This window comes from Podarcis pityusensis (genome assembly GCF_964106645.2).
Source record: "Podarcis pityusensis genome assembly, chromosome: 4".
Classification (NCBI taxonomy): domain Eukaryota; kingdom Metazoa; phylum Chordata; class Lepidosauria; order Squamata; family Lacertidae; genus Podarcis; species Podarcis pityusensis.
Window position 1 is genome coordinate 25,606,240 of NC_138027.1, and position 16,153 is coordinate 25,622,392.

The 16,153-nt window shown below is 41.0% G+C and overlaps 1 protein-coding gene across 3 annotated transcripts in view; it reads left to right on the plus strand.

Moving 5' to 3' along the window:
- WASF3 (WASP family member 3) overlaps positions 1–5,286 on the plus strand; it is a 31,357-nt gene extending 26,071 nt beyond the window's left edge. For all 3 annotated transcript variants that reach the window (XM_081004142.1, XM_081004143.1, XM_081004141.1), the window contains exons 8-9: positions 352–722; positions 2,234–5,286. In XM_081004142.1, coding sequence (XP_080860268.1) covers positions 352–722; positions 2,234–2,391 — 529 coding nt within the window. In that variant the 3' untranslated portion in view covers positions 2,392–5,286. The remainder of the gene's footprint in view (positions 1–351; positions 723–2,233) is intronic.
- The last annotated feature ends 10,867 nt before the right edge of the window (positions 5,287–16,153 follow it).

Sequence of the window (16,153 nt, forward strand, 5' to 3'; positions counted from 1 at the left end):
TGCTACAGTTCTTGAGGCTCACATGCTTAGAGAAAATACTCCAGCAAACTAGGTAAGGATCCTTTACTGCTTCCCAGTGCTATATTTAAACCAAGGTAAAAATGGATGTGGGAAAACTTGATGTTGATATTGAAACAGAGAGATGTGTGCTATGTGTGTTGTGTGTTTAGTAAGAGGCAACTGGAAAAGTTTGAGTTGCCAGAAAAAGTGAAGAAAATCAATGCAATGTAACCCAGTATTTTTTATGCAATCATATTCATTACCAAATGAAGCATATGCTACTGGGTGCACACTGCAAATCTGCTAGCTCATATGCCAGTTAACAAATATTGTGTTCTATTTTATATATAGGATGCTTGCAGCTCAGATGGTGGATTATTACAATCCTTCAGGACCCCCGCCGCCTCCCCCTCCACCCATGATTCCTTCTGCACAGACCGCTTTTGTTAGTCCTCTCCAAATCCCTGTGCTACCTTCCCATCCTGGACTAGTGACTGGATCTATATATTCTGCTGCTCTTCATCCTCCTTCTACTGGGCTTGTTGTTACAGCTCCCCCTCCTCCAGGCCCGCCTCCTCCCCCTCCAGGCCCTCCTGCTGCAGGATTCTCTCTCTCATCCTCTCCGATGCATGCGCCTGCACTGGCTGAAGCAAAGCGGCATGAGCCCACACAATCACCCATCAGTGATGCTCGAAGTGATCTTCTGGCTGCCATTCGGATGGGTAAGGGTACATTCAGAATGGTCAGGCTTAAACAGACCAGTGTTTGGGTTTTCCATAACTTTGCATAAGCCGTGCTTTTAATTTATAAGTACAGTCATACCTCGGGTTGAAGTAGCTTCGGGATGGATATTTTTGGGTTGCGCTCCATGGTGACCCAGAAGTAACAGAGCGCGTTACTTCTGGGTTTTGCCGCATGCGCAGATGCTCAGAATGATGTCACGCACATGCGCGGTAGTGGCGAAACACAACCCGCAGACACGCAGTTGCTGTTATGTTCACTTCAGGATGTGAACGGGGCTCCAGAATGGATCCTGTTCGCATCCAGAGGTACCAGTGTACAGTGTTGCATCTTGAAAGCTAAGTAATGGCATTCAGATTCTTGTTGTTGGGTCCAATGCTTTCTATTCTCCTGATATACAGTAATTCGCCACAATTAAGTATTTGATTTTGTTTTTGGGCAAACAGATGGAGACACACACTTATTTACATTCATCCATACAATATACCGTATGTGTGTGTTCATGTGTCTGTACATACCTATAGAAAAAACCTAGTTGGCTCCCTACTAGAGAAGAATGGCAGATTAAGTTGGTAGACTATGTCGAATTGGCAAAAATGACTGGAAGAATCAGAACCCAGGAGGACCCAAATTTCAATAAGGAATGGGGGAAATACATAATTTACCTTAAAAACTGTTGTAAACAACTAAAATCATTAGTAGGATTGGAATAACACTTGTAATTCTGCGGTAGACTCGTAATCTGGGGAACCGGGTTCGCGTCTCCGTTCCTCCACATGCAGCTGCTGGGTGACCTTGGGCCAGTCACACTTCTTTGAAGTCTCTCAGCCCCACTCACTTCACAGAGTGTTTGTTGTGGGGGAGGAAGGGAAAGGAGAATGTTAGCCGCTTTGAGACTCCTTCGGGTAGTGATAAAGCAGGATATCAAATCCAAACTCCTCTTCTAATTCAATGTTGAACTTTGGATATAATAGAGATGGAAAAGATTTGGATTAATGAAAAAGATGCAGGAGGAAAAGATGCAAAAGTTAATAAAAGGACTCACAAAGGGGAGGAGGGAAATTCAGGAGATTCTTTGGAATTCTTTTTTTATGTTGGTGGTTGGATAATTGATTGTAAAATTTTAAAACCTGAAAACTAAAAAAAAAACAGCAGATCAAAGTAAATTAATAGCCTCTGGTAACATGAGAGGTATTTGAATTGCCTCCTTTTATCTTGGGGAATAATGACTGTTTTACATGATAGATGAAGTTGTCATTTCTATTGAAAAGTACAGAGGCCTGTGGAAAAGCCAAAACAATCACCAAGAGCATATTAACTCTTGGAATTCCTTATTTCTGTGAATTCTCATTGTGTTTTAAACCCTAAGGTATTTTTGTTAATTTTTAAGTCCTGTGTACTTTACTTGTAAGGTTACTCTTGTTTAAAAAGAAAAAAAAAACTTTACCCATGAAAATAACAGTGTGATAATTTGTCTCACTGCTTTCTTCAGGAATCCAGTTGAAAAAAGTACAAGAGCAGCGCGAACAAGAAGCTAAGCGTGAACCTGTTGGAAATGATGTGGCCACAATTCTTTCCAGACGCATTGCTGTGGAGTACAGCGATTCAGAAGATGATTCGGAATGTGATGAAAATGACTGGTCAGACTGAAAACTGGAGAACCAAAGCATTCTATTAATTTCTTAAGGAAATTGTTCATGTTGTGTAGGCACTGATATATGTTGAAACAGGTTAATTAAATTGATGGTATTCAGGATGCTGTCAGTAAGTTTGGTGATAATATAGAACTCTTTTATTTTCAGTATTTACTGCCTAATACTGTATACAAGTGCCACTGAATGTAGCAAATCATGTTCTGCCCCAAGAGAAGGCAGTGTTTGTTCTTGGCCAGGAGTACATGTAAGTTATTTAGATTGTTTGAATATCAACACCAATTTCCCCAGGTACTTGGAAATCTTTCAAAGCAGGTGCTTGATCTTGGAGCACAACATGGCAGAACAATGTCCTCCACCATAAAATGTCACTAATTTGCATTTTTGGCCTAGCTTCATGGAGAATACGTATAAAACTGGTAGCAGTTAAATGTTTCTTGTTTATTTTTAATTCTTACTCTGCCCGTCCCATATATTGTGAGTTTATTTTTAGCATCATAGCTACACTTTAAAATAATCAGGGGTTGGAGCCATACTGACATTGTTAGTGAATAATTGGGTGACATTAGGTTAAGTGCTGAATTCCCTCCCCTTATTTATCTGTTTGTTTGTTTGTTTGTTTGTTTGTTTAGTTTAGTTTTCATAATCAGTTTTAGAAAATAATAGTTTGTAACAGGCATATTCAAGCATATTGTTAAATGGATCCTAAAATGGAAATCATACTTCTCTTAGGAGTCGTTGAGCTCAAAAGGTAAGGTTTGTTGAGAACCATGTTCAAGCTGTGTCTGGCTCATGGGTGACTGGACAAATTCTTTATAGTTACAGCACCTAAATAAATTTCACCTCAAGTTGATATAAATAATTTTGTTACCTCTCATATGGTTTACAGTGCTGCATTTATTACATGTGGATAGACATGTAATGCCTTTGTCAGCTTAAGAGTGCAGTTGTGTCATATTTATTTTTGTATGCCCCTTTTTTAAAAAGTGGCAGTTGTAATCTACATTTTCAATCTTATATAATATTTCATTTTTAAAGGCTGTTTTCATGTTTTCTTTCAGTTGCTCTTAGTTATTCACAATTCAGTACTGTATTGAAACTAATTTCCTTTCTTGGCTATGATTCAGGATCTTGTTATGCTTGATTATGTTTCATAGAATAGAAGTTTAGAAGCAGTCAGTGCTGGCTTTGGCTTTTGTTTGTGGGGATTTTTCGAGGGTGGGGGGTGGGGTGAGACCAGGCAAGTTGCCCTGAATGGTCCATGTATTTAAAGGTGCCTGCAGTTGCCTAGAGGGGAAAAGCAAGGTGAGCAGAGGTTGCTCCTCTTCCTCTTTGCTCCTGTCACTATATGCTTGCTTAGGAGGAGACAGATGACTAGGTAGCAATAGCAAAGTGTAGGAGTAGTGGAGGTCTGGGGTTGTCAGCCCTCTGTTGGAGTGTGGGCTTCAGCAGTGCTAGTCCCTGATTCCAGCCCTAGAAACAATCCATTGAAAGCTGTTGCTGCACAATTAGATTTGTGTTAAGCTTGGTGGGCGGGGGTTGATAGATCACTTCTAAATAAGTGAAAAAAATGGAGTAATTCACACCCAATAAGCTTAAGTATTTTTGCTTTGGGACATGAAGCAGTGTCCTTCATCCACAATCTCTTTGAACTCCGGTGTCTTCCATTCCTTAGCCCTGTCAAATGAAAGAGAAGACAAATAGTCTCTGAGATGAAGAGAACTGCTGTGTGATGGCTGTTGTTAAATAGGACTCTGGAATAGAGTTGTCACCACCAGTCCAAGAAAATGTAATCTTGGCCCAAGCAAGCTTATTTTATTCTCTTTTTCCCCCTCCTATTCTACCTTGACTTAAAAAACAGTCTTACAAATTGTAATAACATTCTAAAGTAGCTGTTGATAAAATTTTATATATGATATAAAATCTCTTTTCTGTGTACAGCAACCACTCAGTAGGAACACAGAATTTAAGTTTTTGTGGGGGTTTTTCAAAATAAGAACTATGGTAATATTTCACTACAGCATTCCTCCAGATCCACCAGGGCAAGCATTTTGTCTTGCCAGGTGGAATGATCCCCCCTTTCCCTCCCTTTGTGCTGTTCCAGGGGTTCTCCTGATCCAAGTCAATTTCAGGGGCATGTGAAGAGAGGAAGGGGGAGAACCGCATTGTAAAAGTGGAAGCCCCACCCTATAAAAAGGTAACTGTATTTAGTGTCCCTATTGAGAGCATAGCATTCATTGTTAACAATCATGGACCTTATATCAGTACCAAGATTATTTCCTGAAATTTGTAAAGAATAAAGTGACCCTGAGCTGGTATAGAGTGCCTTTCCCTTAGTACTAAATAAATATAGAGAATCACCTCACTCGGGTCTTTGAGGTCCAGAGAGACTTGAGCACTAGCATGATTCATGAAGGGCCAGGGATCCTTAAGCTGATCTGACTTTCTCAAAAACATTCAGTCTGGCATTGAACTTATACCTACAAGAAACATTAAACTACCTGGTTTTTAAAAGAAGAGAACATGTTTTCAGTTAAAATGCACAAAACCTACACTTTGTGCATTGGTTTTTCATTTCCTTTACTTGTGGATATCACAATAACAGTATAGACGTACCTTGTTTTGCAACTGGGATCGGTTCCAGAGCCCCATCCGCTAGCCGAAAAGGACACAGGGCAAAGTGCCGCGTCTGTGTATGCATGATTTAGCACTTCTGCACATGCGCGAGAGGCAAACCTGGAAGTAACTCGTTCCAGTACTTCCGGGTTTGCCATGGACGTTTTCCGGAACAGACACTAGACGAGGCAGACGTTCGTGGAGGTATTACTGTATTTTGCATTTAATACACATGCAAATGTGTACATTGCCTGCAGAGGGATAACATAATTGGTAAGCATGAAAAATGGAGATGGATGGACTGAAGTCACACATGACTTCCCATCTCACACATTGAGGGAGGGCCATTCACTCACCATATAGCAATCCATGTGAATTGGACAAAATATGCAAGTAGTATAGGAGGCTGTTTAAAAAGGTAGCTCTGGATTATTATATAAATAAGCAAGCCACATGGAGGAAGGAAAAGTTGCTTAGGAAGTGTGGCTTATGGCTTAACTATGAGCGCCGCAACCCCAGAGTCGTTCGCGACTGGACTTAACTGTCAGGGGTCCTTTACCTTTACGTTTATTCTGGAAGAAATTCCTTCCTAATGCAAAATATATTTTTCAACCTTAATTCTGAAGTATAAGGAATTCCTCCTGAACCAATTTTACAGCAAAAGACAGAAAGATAAATCCTGAAATCAAATTGTGGTAAAACTAATATTTGATATGAGAAGATATTATGTGTGCATATATTGAAATATACTCATATAATAAATAATGGCTGGGACAAATTCACTGATACTGTAGAATGTCAGGGTAGTGTTAATGCTGGTTTTGGAGCAGGGAGTCCTGTAATTAAGTCTATTTGTCCCTGAAGCTCATTGGGGGATCTTGAAAATCAATTCCACATGTCCAGTTGCAAGATTTTTAACGAAACACTCAAGGAAAACCTAAAATACTTAAAAATATAGTTTCTTGATCTAGAAAATTAAAATACACCCCAAACTTATGCATTTGGGGCAGACCCATGGCATACACTTAAGCATATCTAATGCACAATTTAAGTACATGGCTTCCACCAAAGAATCTTGGGAACTGTAGTTTGTTAAGGGTGTAGGGAATTGTAGCTTTGTGAGGGGAAATTTTGGATTCTTTGGGGAAGGTGTGTGCTTTAAGTGTATGGTGTGGATCTGCCCGTAGTTACGAATTTCTTTCGGGCAAACCAAAACATTAAAATGAGTTATTTGTGTTGGTGATTTTATAATACATCCACAGGCCAGTACAATACCATGCCACTCCTTGCCACACTGTTATTTGCAATGCAGAAAGGCACAACAAATGTTCGGTAAAAGACCTCTTTGTACTTCATACACTCATGAGATGGAGGTTCTTTTCTGTTAAAGCTTATGCCATCATAAAAGTTTTGAAAAGGTGCCACAGAACTCTTGGGCTCTGTGTGCTTCCTGCAACAGACTAACAAGCTACTGCTCTAGAACAACTCTCTTAAAAAGCTGATTACATTGGTGTTTACTTGCCAAGCAGGCACTCAGCTGCGGGTAGGAGATGATGACAAAGAGCATGCAAAAGTAACTTTTTTCATCTTAACTGCAGTGCTCAGACGAGTGAAAAGGCACCTTAACCCTGCATGCTGTGGAAAGCAAAAGCGAAAGGGAGAGCAGCACCTTATGCTGATCTGTACATAGCTCATTTTTCTGTCTCCTCTCCTTCCAGAGGCACTGCTAAAGAGCTCATGAGCACTAAGCCGCCTTTGCAGTGTCAGTACCTTTGGATTTAGAGTCCAGTGACTGTGCCTCCTCCAGTCTAAAAAACTGCGCAGTCTCTTTGGCTAGCCCTCCTTCTCTTACCACTAAATGGGGTCATTGTTTGTTGCACGTCATGCAAGCCTTGAAGTTACAATAACTGCTCTTGGCTCCAAAGTTCACAAAGCCGAGATCTACCGGTATCCACCTTTCCCCGTTCTTATGTTTGAAACGAGCATATTCTTTCTGAAACAATATGACCAAATAAAAGTCTACCTACCACCTTGTGCATTTTGTACCTTTAATAGTAAGGGACAGCATAATGGCAAACACTTCTTTTCCTTAATAGATTCCCATTAAGAGTCTGAAGATATATTGAGTAGCACCTAACAAAGCACAATCTCCAACTCCTTTATGAAAACCCCAAGGTCACTCAACACCTTCTAGACTTTGCCTTAAAATGTGAGGAAAGCTGCATTTGACTTTGCATGTGGAATGGAGACATCATGGACTATACAGAAAAGAATCTGAACCTTCATTACTGTTGAGGGTGGTCCCACATCTGCATAGTAATGAATTCTGCTATATTCTCTGAATGCTATAGAACTAACCTCTAGGAAACCAAAGGGGTTCATCTGATCTGTGTTCCTAGTCAGTGTACAGTACTGAGAACAACTAATGGTTGCTTCTGCTTCTGGGGATATTAGTGAAGTTGTCACATGATGCATTTATTGCATTATGGTGTCGTTCTTCATCATGCATGATGTGAGAATATGGTTCTATATGTTCATTCGGTTGAACAAATGTAGAGTTGCAAGGCAAGTCATACTGCATGTTTTCTCTACACCCCACCCTGAATAAATGTCAGGATGTTTAAATGGCTTTCTGGAAATGTTTTTTGTTTTTGTTTTTAATGTTGGAAGTAAAACATCAGTTTCTTCCATTGTAAGAAATGAATATATTTTAGAAGCACAGAAACTGAATCACAGAATATTTGTATTTTGAATTTATTCTAAGCTACTAAATAAGTTGTAGTCACTAAGATTTCATAGTTAGGTGACCACCTTTTTTCTTCTAAACTTGAAGTATTTTCTCATCTGCTTTCAGTATTTTATCAATAAAAATGTAAATTAAGATTACTGAGCTAAATTTATACTTTAGGTAATTTTGTTTGTTTATTTTATCCTGGGTTATGTAATAGTTATGAATAAAGCTCACATTTCAACTTTTGTCTTCACATTCTAAAAGTTTTTCTTCAATTTCAAAAGATTCTAGTTAACAGGAGCACTATTATGTAGTACTGAACTATTATGTAATTATTAAGATATTGTTAATACTGGCCAATTTCACTGTTTATTCTTCATTTCTCTAGAGATTCTCATGTAGACAACACTTCATAATTACTATGTCTGCCTGACATTGTACTTCAAATTTGTAACCCAAACAGCATGATACAGTCATAATTAACGCCTTATTTCAGTGGGCAATAGTTTAGCCACATTGCCTAATTCTTCTTCTGAAATAAATGTGGCATGCAGGTGCTTAGCTTCAGCTGAATTCTACCCATTCCTTGTGTAGTCTCGTTACAAATGTCAGAAGAAGGAAAACATTCAGTATGTTGGGGATACCGTCAGTGGTCCAAACACAGGAAGTTAATAGTAAATTAATTATACTGTGATACATTTCTTGAACAGGGACGCAGGTGGTGCTGTGGGTTAAACCACAAAGCCTAGGACTTGCCGATCAGAAGGTCAGCAGTTCGAATCCCCGCGACGGGGTGAGCTCCCATTGCTTGGTCCCTGGTCCTGCCAACCTAGCAGTTTGAAGCCACGTCAAAAGTGCAAGTAGATAAATAGGTACCGCTCCAGCGGGAAGGTAAACAGCGTTTCCGTGCGCTGCTCTGGTTTGCCACAAGTGGCTTAGTCATGCTGGCTACATGACCTGGAAGCTGTACGCCGGCTCCCTTGGCTAATAAAGCGAGATGAGCGCTGCAACCCCAGAGTCGGCCATGACTGGACCTAATGGTCAGGGGTCCCTTTACCTTTACCTTTACGTTGCTTGAACAACTTGGACACTCCAGTCTATAGAAAAGAATTCCACAACATCCATCAGTGTACACTGTACACCAAACATTTTCCTTTTCCTTGGGTAGCCCTTGGTTGTGCAGATCACTCATTGATAAGAGTGCTTTAAAAGTGGCACTAAAAACTTGTTTTACAATGGCGTCTACCTAGGGATTACAGTGTTTAAACTTTAAATAGGCTCTGTTGTGTGCAGAAGGCATTAGGAATTCCTGTGGAAAGATATTGACCTCTGGTGGTCACTTGTGGTAACTGAGACTTTGAAAATTATTAAAGTGCTTTCCTTCCTATATCTTGCACCTCCTCCCACAACAAGGAAATGAAAAGCAATCACATTATATAATGCCTACAGCTAAGCCCTAATTAATGACAGTTGAAAATGTATTTGACAAAGAGAGAAACACATCTAGATAATTTGTTCCCTATGGGGAAAAGATCGAAATTGCAATTTTCTTGCACAGCCTTCCCAGCTTTGTACTCTCCTAGCCCAGATTCATGTCTTTGTTCTCATTCAAGCCTACAGTTTATTGGCTATTAATGCTGATCTGTGAAGCAGAAGGACAAAATCATCCTGTCTTTGTTCTCAGAGCTGCCTTTCATTTCTGAGCGAAAATAACTTATTTACACTTGGCGTATTGGAGGAACAAAAATAGTTCATCTGTCCTGTTTTCTGGCTGCTGAAACAGAATGCTAGCTTGGGTGCCATTTAGCCTGATAAATTAGGGCCTAAATCTTAGGCCCTAAACATGAGTTCAGAATTCTGGATTCAATCTGGTGAGACTGGCATGATAAAAATTTCTTCCCAAATGTCACCCTTTAAAAATCCTGTTTCCCCTGGTTGCTACTTCTCCCCAAATTAATTTAAAAATAATTATCCATAATACATATAGAACAGAAAGTAAATGTGAAACAAGAATCATTATTCCTGAATTATTCACATGGGTGACCACCCAATCAGTGATCGTTAACTGAAGGTTGCCCCTACTTCTGATGTAAAGACATCACCAAAGACATCATTCCTTGCAATGTTAATTTACTCATTTAAGCAGCTAGCATTCACCAAATGCTAGCTGCTTAAATGAGTAAATTAAAGGAGTGCCGGGGGGGGGGGCGGATTTAAAAAGGAGGTGAGTTTTTGTGCTGTTCACTTAAAAACTGAACAGCCAGGCAAACACAATCAAGGATGGTTTAAAACAGGGCTGGGGAGAATGTCAAGAATCCAATAGAAAGGCTAAATGATGGACACATTTAGACCAGAGGTTCCCCATCCCTGATATTATATAAAGTTCTGCATGCATGGGAGTCAGTTTCTCTCTCATCAAAGCATCAAAGGTCACTAGGAACATGCATTATACTGAATTAGACCATTGGCCCATCTTGCTCAGTACTGCCTGTATCAACTGGAAGCAGCTTCTAGGGTTTTTGGCAGCCATACCTGAAGATGCTGGGGGTTGAACCCAGGGACCTTTTGATGTGCAAATTATGTGCTCTTCTACTGAGCCATAAGCTATTGCTGGTGGTCATGACAACTGTTCAACCCCATTGCGCATTCTGCCAACCTCCAGAAATATCCTTTATGGAACTAAATTGGGTTCCTTTGATCTGCAAAACAATTGGGCAGCTGGATGCGGGGATGCTGAGTTTCGTCTAGTTTTGGCCCACTGTAGCCTGTTGCACCGCCGTGGAGCAAATACACAAAGGTAGACCTGATCCTGTGTGCAAGTTGCTCTTTCTATAAATGGCTTTGTACACTATGGCCCCTTATAGAGTACCCTTCAGCTGGAGTCATAATGTGCAGAATGATGGTTCTTTTCATGTTTGTTTGCCTCTAGCTGTGCAGTTGCAGTCGTACATTCTATCAGGGACATCTTTCCCTCTGTGAAAACACTTCCAATAGTAGCAAAGCCCCACCTCCACTTTAGCTGTCTTTTTATAGCAGTTTGCTTTGATGCAGGGGTGGAGGTGGTGATTTGCTGCTGAAATAAAACACTTCCATCATAGTAAGTGCCATCCCACAAGGCCCTGTCACAACATGAAACACAGTTAAAACTGAGTCGGCCACCCACGGTATTCCTTCCCATTTTACACTGATTCACAGCTGGAAGAATGGAACGGAAGGATGAGCTTGTTATGGAACAGAATTCATCGGATGATACTAAACGTGGAAGGCTTCATACAATGGGATGACGTACAAGGACATTTGAAATAACTTTTTAAAAAGCTCATTTGCAATAAAACATCACAGGAAGTGGAAGGGCCATAGCTCAGTAGTAGAGCCTCTGCCTTGCAAGCAGAAGGTCCTGGAGAGCTGCTGCCAGTCAGTGTAGACAATATTGAGATAGGACTCAGTATAGTGTAGCTTCCTATGTTCCTAAGCAGTGAGAGTAGGAAAGGTAGAGATGCTCTTAATAAAAATCCGCGAGCCCCTTTGTATCTCTTCTTCTTCTTCTTCTTCTTCTTCTTCTTCTTCTTCTTCTTCTGTCCTGTGTTGCCTTTTTCAAACAGAAAATTACAGAGGCAGGCCAGGCCCCTCTGTAATTCAAGCACTAGTAGGGATTTTGTATTGTTCCTTTCTGCTGAGACTCCCAGGTCCTAGCCCAGCACTCTAACCACTACACTACATACGCCATCAACCTTATGTCATGGACTGACTGGATGCAGAGGAATAGTGGGATTCACCAGCTGGGGAACCCCCAGGGGAAGAAGGCTCAGAGCCAGGGGATTGGTGGTGGGACGACAATGAGTGGTCAGAGGGAGAAGAGAGGGGAGACTGGGAGGAGGAGGTGTCGGAAGCTGAAGAGGCAACAGGGTTTAGTGAGCAGAAAGAGGCTACGGCAGAGAGCAGTGCAGACTCAGAGGCAGGAGAGGAGGGGGGCAAGGAGACAGACATGTTGAAGAAGCCAGGGGATCTCCCCTTCCTGCTGTGACCAGCTCCCCTCCCCCAGGTTTTCCAGAATATGCAGAAAAATGAAGAGGGTGGAACAATAAGAGGCAAGACAACAACACCTTAGGTTTCTGGGGAAGAAACTAGGGGAGGTGGGGCAGAACAGTCGGCTGGGAAACACTGCAATCATTCAAAACATACTCAACTTTTGTGTGTGCTACTCATTCCTATCTTGCAATAGTGCACAGCATCATGGAATACCATTAAGGAATGCAGCTGTAATGGTTGCAAACAGAGCATTCCTAACAGAATAATGTGGCTGAAGGATGGTGTGTTGAAAACATCTGTCATAAGAGGCATTTGTGGCCCTCCAGAAGTTGCTGGACTTCAACTCCTGCCAGACCCAGCCAACATGGCCAATGGTTAGGAGGGGTGGGAGCTGTAGTCTAACACCATCTGGACTCCCCCATCTCTCTAGTAGAAGATGTTGAGATTTCCATTCCACCTTAAGGAGCAGACGTGTGGAACTGTTTTGTGTCACATGTCTGTACATTCCAGCACAACTTGCTGGGCACTTCCGTTGTGTATAGCTTTTGCTTTTCCCGTTCTCTCTGAGAAGACGAGAGAGAGAGATGACATGTTTCTTTGTCCTGATTTATGATTAATAAATCTGTAGTTGTAGTATGCTTCCACAAGCCTCACACCTATTCTGTGTGTGCAGTTTGCTCTGCTGATAGTGTGCCCTGGCTTTGAAGCCCGGGTCGCTGATTTACTTTGGGGCAGAGGCCAATGGCCTTCACAGCGGGATGGCTGGAAGGAAATGGCCCAGCTGGGGCTAGCCAGCTGGCCTGCCGGCCCTCTGCATGTCGACAGAAGACTAGTAACATCAAGGGAGTGGCTAGGTGACTTGCACTGGGTGCATACCATCTTTGACTTGGCCTTTGGGTACTATTTTTCTTCAGAGGGCATCAGCAGGTACCCACCTGATTTATGCTACTCTAAACTGTGACTCCTAGGAGAACAGGAAGAAGCTCCTTTGTGTCTGACTGCATTTGCTGAACGAACGTGCACCTACTATCTTAGTGTCAGCTACAGTTTTTTTTTGGGGGGGGGGGTTGAGCAAGGCACTCACAATAAGCTTCCTTCCTAGTGACTCCACCTCCTCACTGCCTTTATTACTGCCATCTGCTGCTGCTCCTCTGCTGCCCAGAAGAATTTTGACAGAACATAACTCCCTGCGATATATGGATCAACAAGACATTTTTAAAAAGAAAGGGGTCTTGCTCGTTCCTTGCAGAAGGAACACCATATGAAGAAACAAGACGCAGTGCTGTGATTCTCAAGACGATTACTGCTTAGCAAAGTATCAACAGTAAGGGATCTATCTAAAGATATATATTTGCAGCTTCTGCTGACACATCGCCTCTGAATCTGACTCGCTGAATGTCAGCTACGGTGACTCACATGGGATACAAACAGCAGAGCTTTGCACACTGAGAATAAGAAAGCAAGAGGGTACATCTCTTGTTTGAACATCTACCTTCCCCATCCCATTCCCCCTTCTTTTTTAACACCCAGCCAAAGGAAGATTCCAATGAGAATCACAAGTACCAGATAACGTTCATTCTAGATTGACAAGGAATCTGTATTTCTGTGTGACAGCACTACTTATTGGAACTCCCTGCCTACTGATATTAAGCAGGCGTTTTCACTGTAGTGCTTTCAGCACCTGATAAAACCCCTTTTCTTTCAGTAAGCCACCTAATCAGGCAGACGATTTTAACATGTAATTTTATTATGAGCCTGTGTCTGATGCTCTCAGAGTTATGTTGCGACTTGTAGGAAGGAGTTAGTGCATATGAATACAGGTCCATTGATAAGGAAGGGAATTGTGAATTGGATTGGCAGTTACCTCCCCTCTCCCTAACTCATGCCCTGGACAAAGTTGCAAGGTCACAACTCTTACTTTGAATGATCTTGCATGTATTTGTGTCCTTTTTATTGCACATTCATCCTGATTTGTGCTCATTATGCCTTTGGGGCAGTTATACACAATTGTGTTTTCACTACCATTTGAACTGCAAACAATGCAGGGCAGTTGTGCTACTTTCACTTGCAACGGACACATGCCATGGAGTTTCCTGCTAAAATCCTGTAACTTTTCATACCACAAACCTGGGGTGTTTCGTTGTTGTTGTCGTCCCACTTTTGTTGTGTTTTACCACAAGAATGCCCCTCCAAATGACAATCATACAGTAACATTAGGGAAGCATCAAAGAACAATTAAGAATGTGGAATTATGTGTGGATTGTCTATCACTAATGCACTCTTTTTGTGTCAATGACAAGTTGCAATATGCACCGCAACTACCACCATGCCAAATCTAGAGTGGCCCATCACTGTAAAATGAAAAAGTTAATAAAACTAAGGCTGAGATTCAACGTAACATCAGCAGGGACTCTGCTTGCGCAACAAGGCTTCTCCTTCCTCTGTTTCCCCTGCACTCCCAATCTACTCTGAAGGTTTAGGACTTTTCCTTAGAAGACACTCTGGAGTAGATGTGTGGGCACAGAGGGCTGGAGGGCAAGGAAGCCCCATTATGCAAGCAGACTGTCACAAATGGATCTCACCCTATGTTTTTATAAAGGGGCTAGGTTAGGATAAGTGTACCTACTGGGTTTTGTAACCATACACTGACTTTGCAGAATTTCCTAAACAAAGGGGCTTTTAATGTTTTTAGGGATTCTTTTTTTATCTGTAAGCCACCTTGAATCCCAACAGGGGAAAAGGCGCAGTATGATGATGATGTTATTAGATAATCACGTCCTATTGTTAAGTTACAGCCTTTCAGCCAAGAGAATTACACAAAGACAGTTTCCCACTTCCATCCCATTGTGCTCTAATTTTTTAGACTGTCCAATTATTTCTTTTATGAAAAATACAGCCTTGCCCTTATTATAACTAAAACATAATTAAGAAGCACCTGTTATGAACCACTGAAATCCTTTACAAGAGGTTCACTGTGCAACCCTATGTGCTTGCTCAGAAGTAAATTATACTCTCTCTAAGGGCATAGCTTCCTTAATTTATAAAGTTCTAATAACACTAGAATATGGCAATCTATTGTACACAAAAATGCCATGGGAAATGGACCTCGATGTGCAAATACCAAATGGAAAATAGATGGCTTTGTGGTCTGGGAGACTGTTGAAATCAGTTTCTGCAAAAATAAGGGAAGCCTCATTAAAACTTCTGCATAGGTGGCATTATACACCAGTGAAGCTATCCCAAATATGTACAGAAGTCAATCCCAATTGTTAGAGGGGATGCACAGTCAAAGGTACATATTTCCATATGTGGTGGTGCTGTGACATCACCAAACCCTTCTGGAGTACTGTCTTCAAAGAAATAAGCTTGATATACAAGAAAACAATTGAAATGTCCCCCTGCACTAGCACTACTTGGGCTTAGGATTCCGTCTGCTCATGATTATCCTAAAGATGACCTCTTAGCCTTCCTATTGACTGCTGTCCATATGGAGATAGCCAGATGTTGGAAAACTGGTGTTGGGCTGAACATTGATCCTTTGTATGGTCAATCGCTTTGGCTGAGAAACTAACATGCCAGGTGAGAGTGGCAAAGGGCAAACACAATCCATATTCCTTTTATAACATATGGCAAACGTTTATTGAATGCAGGAAGGAATCCAACCAGTGCTCATGTGGTGTGATCTCTTTAAATGAAACTTTAACACATCACATGTGTTTTATCAGGACAAGTTATTTGCTGCTTACTGTTGTAACAGTTGTTTTCTCAAAATTTATCTTCTGTACCATGGAAATAAATAAAAACAATATTTACAAATAAAAAAGAAGTAAATTCTACTCAGTAGAATGAATAGTTCCAAAGCACTGAGAAGTTAACTTGTCCTCCCAATTATGTGAAAACCAGTTTTCTGTTGCAAAATGAGGAATGATATAGGCTGCTAGGCTGCCAATCCAACCCTAAGCACATTTGCTTAGGTATATTTGGTCTTACTTCCAAATACGTGTACATAAGCTTGCATTTCACCTTGCTTTGCAAAACACCTTAAGACAAATTCCTCACTGTGCTTTGTTTATATAATCCAATATGAATTTTGTTATGAAAACAAAAACATCTTATATAAACCTCCTGTAAGAAGCAGCACAGTGACAGTTCTAAAATGCATGTAGTCATTTTAAGGGGAAGCGTCTAGTTACATATTAATGCTATTCACACCTTTTTCTGTGAAAACCATAAAAATAACTTCCTACCTCAGAAAAACATAATTTGAGACTAAAATGAAAATTTCATTGCAGCCCTGTGTAATGAAAGAGATGTGTACAGTAAATAAAAGGCATCACAGTGCAATCCTGTTCATGTCTATTCAATGGAACTTGCTCCCAGTTAG